Source organism: Sinocyclocheilus grahami, unplaced genomic scaffold (genome assembly GCF_001515645.1).
Source record: "Sinocyclocheilus grahami isolate Dianchi unplaced genomic scaffold, SAMN03320097.WGS_v1.1 scaffold31.1, whole genome shotgun sequence".
In the NCBI taxonomy this organism is placed as follows: domain Eukaryota; kingdom Metazoa; phylum Chordata; class Actinopteri; order Cypriniformes; family Cyprinidae; genus Sinocyclocheilus; species Sinocyclocheilus grahami.
In genome coordinates this window covers 926,026-934,306 of record NW_015505210.1, presented here as the reverse complement: position 1 = coordinate 934,306, position 8,281 = coordinate 926,026, and the positions used below count along the sequence as shown (strand labels likewise).

At 34.9% G+C, this 8,281-nt stretch overlaps 1 protein-coding gene across 1 annotated transcript in view; it reads right to left on the bottom strand.

Moving 5' to 3' along the window:
• Positions 1-8,281, bottom strand: part of LOC107575757 (calcium-dependent secretion activator 2-like) — a 100,040-nt gene that overhangs the window by 58,857 nt on the left and 32,902 nt on the right. Inside the window, exon 9 of the mRNA XM_016262093.1 lies at positions 409-596. Within this exon, the coding sequence (XP_016117579.1) occupies positions 409-596 (188 nt within the window). The remainder of the gene's footprint in view (positions 1-408; positions 597-8,281) is intronic.

Below are 8,281 nucleotides of genomic sequence, written 5' to 3'. Positions count from 1 at the left end.
TATATATATATATATATATATATATATATATATATATATATATATATATATGTGTGTGTATGTATATATATAATACGAATAATATATCACTGCCACTTACAGGTAAAAATGTCTGTAAAAACGCAACATATTTAAATTATAAAACCGATTTATTTATTTTTGATTAATTTTATTCTGTCTAGACTTCCTTTCTGTAGCTTAAACAGCAGAGCACGGCACTAGCATTGCCAAGGTCATGAGTTCAATTCCCAGGAAAAGCAAGGTCTGATAAAAAAAAAAATAATATAAAAAAAAAAGGTGTACCTTGCATGCAGTGGAAGGCACTTTGGATAAAAGCATGTGCCAAATGCATGAATGTAAATTGAATGTCAATGAAAAGTTGCACAAAATAACTTGGCGTTCGTGAACCTGTTTCCGTGGACATGTGAGGCACAGAAGGCATAGCTGTAGTGTAGGAGGGTCGGGTCCACCAGGGCGCTGTTATCTGAAAAATCCATCAGGTCTTTCAGGTAGCAGAGGTGACGATGACAGCCCCTCACCCCATATCGAGCGCAGTACTCGTCCAGAACAAACACCTGGCCTGGGCTGAACCAACCCTGAAACACAACAACAGGATCAGAATATATTCTATGGACTATTTATTCTATTCTATGCTATACTATACTATAATACAATATTGATAAAAATGACAGTAAAGACATCTATAATGCAACAAAAGATAATAAATGCTGTTTTTTTTTACTTTAAAAATAATCCTGAAAAAATGTACTAAACTATTTCTACAGAAACATTAAGTAGCAAAAACTCTTTTCAACACTGATAATAATAAATGCTTCTTGAGCAGCAAATAAGAATATTAGCATGATTTCTGAAGGATCATGTGACACTGAAGACTGGAGTAATATATATATAACAGCTATTTTAGGGTGTAATAATATGTTAGAATATTACTGTTTTTATTGTATTGTTAAGTAAACAGAGCCTTGGTGAGCATAAGAGACTTAATTTAAAAACATAAAATACCTCGATCACTATTCTATTGTACTGTATACTATTATAGTGTATATACAGAATATATAATGAGTTAGTTATCACAACTTAAAATTCAACATTAGAATAAGTAATAATTAGTTTTCAATTTAAAATTAAGTGCTCGTACTTGACTTAAAATGACAAGTTAGATAACTTTAGTTAAGTTGTTTAAGCTATCTCAACATTTTAAGTTGTTATAACTAATTGTAAATAAGTAACTAATTATAAATAAGTATATTAAAAATACTTAGTAAATAAGCAATTAAGTACAGTTACCTTTTAGTTAATTTTATTTTATTTTTTTCCAAAAATACTAGCTCATACATGTTCATTCTCTCTGAGGCTTGTACATATCCAACTGTATATCATTTACTCCGGTAAAAACATGTCAGTTACAACCTTTAATAAACGTTTATACAGTATGTCTTTGATTTGATTTTCTCACGTCACTTACATCAGCATCAGACTATCATTCTTGCAATAAAAAAAACCCTCAGGAGAGTCTATTTTTAACTTGCATTTGGTGCTTATTTTGGTGTTTATTTTGGACCTTGAATACATGTCGCTTAATAAAGGCATGAAACATACACGTTCTGTATCTGAAGGCCAAAAGCAACAAGTACCACAGCAAACAGTGAAGAAAAAGTTTTTAAAACGCCGCTGCCTCTGCAGGACCTCTATGAAGTAGAGACACAACATTTGCCTAGCGTACCTACTGTAGTTTCTCCTTAACAACACTGCTACGCTAATTGAACATGAAGTGTCTAATTTCAGCACGCCTCTCATTTCACGCCAAGACACACAAAAAAACAAAACCGCAGCGTGCGAGACGAGCTCTTCCAAAAAATATTGTTAAAAACACCCCGTCTATTTCCAACATTTAAACAAACGAGTGCAAGGTTAAGTGCAAACAATTAATTCATAGGCAGAAAAGTCACACATAATGCGGGCGAGTGGAGATCGCTGCGAGGCTCCTGTTGCAATCATTAGCTCATTCATCCTTCAGATAATAACTAAATTAGGCATGAATCTTACAAACTTAATTAAGACGCCTTCTCTGAAGGAACGTTAGCAAATTAACACTTTGAGGGGGCCGCTCGCCCACGACGGTGCGGAGGGCCGCGAATCAGGAGAACTGTGATGTGTTTCAGACGTTCGCAGGAGACCGATAGTCACAAGGGACCATCGCTCACAGCACTGAGCAGCAGCCGAGATACCGAGACCCCACAACCTTCATGCAGGAGCAAAGACAGAAAGCTTCATTAAAGTCCAACGCTGATTTGAACAAAGCTGATGTCTCTCTTTCATTTCATCCACGGCCCTTCTTTCATCAAAAGGTCTGTCTGATCTACGCAAACTTGTTCTATTGCTATTTACATTACTCTAAATGTCAGTTAAGTGCTTACATTACAGTCAGACGCCTTTCAAGCTCTTCAATATTTACTGATACTATATGAATGTGCGTATGATACGTTACACAAAGAGCATCCAACCTTGCAATCTCAAAGCAAGTTTCTCACACTCACATAAAGGGTTCAAAATAAGCGCTCAACTTTAAAGGATTAGTTCACTTCCAGAATAAACATTTCCTGATCATTTATTCACCCCCATGTCGTCCAAGATGTTCATGTCTTTCTTTCTTCAGTCGCAAAGAAATGAAGGTTTTTGAGGAAAACATTCCAGGATTTTTCTCCATATAATGGATTTCAGTGGTGGCCAATGGCTTGAAGGTCCAAATTGCAGTTTCAATGCAGATTCAAAGGGCTCTACATGATCCCAGCCGAGGAATACGGGTCTTATCTAGCGAAACGATTGGTCATTTTCTTAAAAAAAATGTTTTATAATAATTTAAATACTTTTTAACCACAAATGCTCATCTTGCACTAGCTCGACTTCACGCATTATATAGTCACGTTGGAAAGGTCACGGGTGATGCTGGCGGAAGTACGGACCCAGTGTTTACAAAGCGAACGTGCAAAGAAAGTTTCTTTGCGACGGAAGACAGAAAGACATGAACATCTTGGATGACATGAGGGTGAGTAAATTATCAGGAATTTTTTATTCTGGAGGTGAACTAATCCTTTAAGTAAAAATTGGCTAGGGTGAGTGAATAAAAGGAGTTATTCACCAGCTGGCTGTAACCTTTTAGATATTTTCTAACAAGTCTACCTCTGTGGAAAATTTACCATCAGAAGTTTATCTAGGATGTCAAAAGTTTTTTCTCCTCCATAACTTCATGTGGCGTATGTGGAGTATTTCTATGCTGAAAAATATTCGGTGTAGAAACAATTTTCACTTGCTACTAAATTTAACGAATAATTGAATAATCGGCAAGTAACAGACTGGATTAAATGGGAAATTTTGAAGTAGAAATACCGAAATAGTACTCTCTCTAAATATTTTTCTAAAAATATATATTATTTGTCTTAAAATATATATCAGAAAACGTACTATTTGCTATTTCCTGAAATGGTTCTATACTCCAATATTCTTTGTACTAATTACAAGTTCAAAAAAATCTTTTATGTATTTATTTATTTTTTATACAGTGTAATATTAAGCATCTAAAATGAAAATGAGGGGAAAACCCAAAACCTCATAAACAATGATGCAAGTGAAAACAATGGCCTGCAAGGTCATATGGACAATGTCATATGAACAATGCACAATAAAAATAATGCAAGCTAACATTTTATGAAAACTACTAAAAAATTAAGTTAATTTTGGGAACTTGCATCTTGTTTTTTTTCACTCTCTAATATCCGCAGGGCTTAACAATAACTTGAGATGCACCAAAATTATAGAAGTTAATTCTAAACAAATACAACTCTTTATAAATTTATAGTTATGGAGGGACATAAATGTATAATTCCCAGATATTTTTGCTTAAAAACCTAATATATTGTTGTAAATTTTTTAGTTATTAATATTTATTATATTAATATTTTAATATTCCTTTGTGACGTGCTAAAATTAATGAGTTATAAACATTTAAATATGCTATATAAAAGAGTATAATTTTTTGGAGTCAGTGGAAATATTGTCAGGGCAAGTGCAAATCTGAACTACTTGCCCAACTTGGCCAGCAAAAAATAAAAAATAAAAACATTGTGGCCTGAGCTACTGCCCATATCTTTCCACTTTTTCCCTACAACTTTCTTCTTTGTCACATTACATCTCTTCTCGTCTTGGTCAGATCTATTAATATTGCACCATTCAGGGCTGAGGCACGGTGGCCCAGCGCCGAGCCGAGTGCCACAAGATGTTCCACTCTGGCAAACAGATGGCCTGCTCGTGTCTTGGCTCCTACCACTCAATTAACCGCTAACGACCGACTGAGACGGCAGCAGCATCATCCTAACGAACACGGCCCAGTCTGGCTCTCCTTGTCGGGGAAAAAAATTAAATAAAAATCTCACACACACAGAAGGAGAGACTGATGACAAAACCTTGCTTATGGATGACAAAACCAATTTAGTTTTTGGCTTAATACACATTATACAAGTAAAGTTTACTGATAGAAACAAACTTAGGTTCTGTATGGTTAAAAACAAAAAGCTGGAAAAGCTGAAGGAAAATATTTATATTATTTATTAATATGTATTATACAACTATATATAGTTTAGGAATTTATTGTTGTCAGAGTAAGTAAATAAATAAGTAAACATATATTATATAAAATATAACATACATTATATATAATATCTATACACACATCTTTCTCCCTCTCTCTCTATACACACACAAGCAAAATGAAAATATATCTCGTCTATGTGCATTATATATGTACTGTATGTGCATAATTATTGTTTTTATATGATTTGCATTTTGTGTGTACATACACATTATATATTATATACATTCTATATACATTATTTATATAAAATGTAAATCATATATATAAATATATATATATATATATATATATATATATATATATATATATATAACCATGAATAATACATTTACAACATCATAATTTACACCCACACACACACATTTATATATATAGATAAAACATAAAAAGCAGGATGTTTGCACTAAAAACAGCACTCGACTAAACTGGACTATGGGTCGCTAGTGCATTAGATGCTCCTTTTTGCACTAAAATACCATAAAATTTCACACCTTAGACCTACCAAAAAAACCTTTATTTCCGTATAATTGACGAACCAAGCTAATGATCTAACATAACGTCAGTCGCTCCTGTTAGTCTGCTAGTTTCATATGTGTCTCTTGTGTGGTCCAGACCTGAATCACTATTTCCACCAGTAACTGACGGTAATAGAAAGCTTTTTATGTCCCATCTAGAGGCCATTATGGTTGTTAATAAGGCTGAATGTGGAGGAGTGTGTCACAGGGAGAATGTGTGATTATGGGATGGAGGGTGAAGGGGATGTGAGTAATTACATTAAGGTTGAAGCATGACTGGTCATCACTGCCCCTAATTTGAAGACACATTCACAGCCTGAACTTTTTGATTGCAAAAATACACTTTCTTTTTTTTATCGCTTCTGAAGACGCACACGCAGTCCAATGACTCCAGTGTACACATTCCCCGTAGTCAAGAGAAAAAAATCTAAATATTGATCTTTAGCCCCGATTTCGCCCCGATTTCCCCCTCCCGAGAATCAGAGCAAAAATCTTGACGAGCCCCTCGATCGGTCCCAATGTTCGGCGTGGATTATCTGGTAATGTGAGGCATTCACTGATCGAATCTTGCACCTCCCGATCTGCTCGCACACAAATCGGGGCCGCCCCGATCATATCAAACATGTTTGATATTTAGGATTTAAATCGGGATGATGACGGTTATATAATTACGTCAGTACTTTCACAATAGCCAATGCGCGACCGCAAAACAGCTGCTGTACGGCCCCGTTGGATAGTGGTGACGGAGGAAACGGCTTCTTGACGTTTTATAGTAACACGACTGTCTGTATAATGTGTCGAAAACGTATCACAACCGTAAGGAGAAAGAGAAGCGCTGGAGTGAAATCGCCTCAGTTTTGACTGTACTGGGTGAGTGTAGAAACCAGCCAGCACAATGGCTAACATATGTAAACATCACTGAAATATCAATGACCAGCATGAGATCACGTGAGGCGCTCCCTCTGGCATGATAATCTTAATAATATCTTGTAGTGTGTGATGCGCCACAATGTTAAAATCTTGTAGTGTGTGCATGTTTAAGATTTGAGGCAAGATAATCTGCAAAGATTCTCCTTATGTGTGTGCTGCAACCAGATTTCATAATCGGTTAGGATTTTAAAACTCCTGTAGTGTGAGCCCGGCTTTATCCCTATATCAAACAACAGCTGACGCAAAAAACTAAAATAAAAACAACAGCACCACTTATTGATTTTCCTTGAGGCTACATTTATTGATTGTGAGTTTTTTTGGAGTGAGTTTGAAAATCTGAGACTTGAAGGGTTTGTCCAAATTTTTCATTTACTGAATTATATAAATTGTATAATAAATATTATCTCATGTTATTTTAATTATCAATTAATTTATCATGTATATATATATATATATATATATATATATACACACACATACACATGTATAGTTTATGAATTTAGAGTGTAGAAACCAGCCAGCACAATGGCTAACATATGTAAACATCACTGAAATATCAATGACCAGCATGAGATCACGTGAGGCGCTCCCTCTGGCATGATAATCTTAATAATATCTTGTAGTGTGTGATGCGCCACGATGTTAAAATCTTGTAGTGTGTGCATGTTTAAGATTTGAGGCAAGATAATCTGCAAAGATTCTCCTTATGTGTGTGCTGCAACCAGATTTCATAATCGGTTAGGATTTTAAAACTCCTGTAGTGTGAGCCCGGCTTTATCCCTATATCAAACAACAGCTGACGCAAAAAACTAAAATAAAAACAACAGCACCACTTATTGATTTTCCTTGAGGCTACATTTATTGATTGTGAGTTTTTTTGGAGTGAGTTTGAAAATCTGAGACTTGAAGGGTTTGTCCAAATTTTTCATTTACTGAATTATATAAATTGTATAATAAATATTATCTCATGTTATTTTAATTATCAATTAATTTATCATGTATATATATATATATATATATATATATATATATACACACACATACACATGTATAGTTTATGAATTTATTGTTGTCATGGAGTAAATAAATATAGAAGACAGTATAATGCAATAATAAAAAAAATATATATATATATGCATATATATTATTACTATACTATTACTATATTTATGAATTATAATTTATATTAAAAGCAGCATGTTTATGCATTACATAGATCAAATATACAATCCGTATCATTATGATCCTAAATGTTAAATCAGATTAAAATCAGATTTTTTGTACGTGTATGTATAACGTCATTCAAAGTCACACAAAAAAAAATAAAAGTATGAAACTACCAGATTAACAAGAGTCACTGATGCTTTTGACTCATTAGCTTGGTTCGTCAAATGTATTGAAATTATTTTTGGAAGGTCTGAGGATTTTTATGGCATTTAGTGCAAAAATTGCACTAGCGACCCATAATCTATAAGATACATTTTGTAGGCAATCATATAGTATGTATGTGGTCTGCTGAAAAATCCAGTTCCCCCTCCATTCGTTTGTTTGAAAACAGGCCCACTCCCCCACAGATGTCACATCCCAGAAGGCATGGGAAAAGCAGCACATTCAGGTGGCTTTTGTGGCTCTCTTTTCGCCGAACACAGAAGTTTGAACAAAGGCTGCAGAGCCTTCACAAAGAGCCAAACGCAGACAGAGTCATTCAGAAGCTGAATGGATAACAGAAGGTGTTCACTCAGAGCAGGTACGGAGCGACAATGGGGACGAAAAGAGAGAGGGAAAAAAACAACTCGGGGTGTTAACAGCAAATGGTGAAAAAATCAATGCTTACATATTACTGTATATTGTGTACTTAGTTATATATACAAAAGCTAAAATTTGAATTTGCACCGTTAGCCGTGTTTGGTACCTCCACCCAACTTGTAGTCTATCGGGGACAATTCACTCATATATGTGCCTCACGACTGTTCCAATTTCATCGCACGCACACAGACACAGGCACAAACACAAACATACTAACTCAGTCCCCAGCAGGGATCTTTTATTCAAGGCAGTAAATGGAGAAGACGGGATGCAAGCGGATGGTTTTCCTATTTGGGTTGTATTGATTGGAAGTGTTTATCCCCATCTTAACCGTGAGCCCTGACTCAGCCGGAGGGCTACA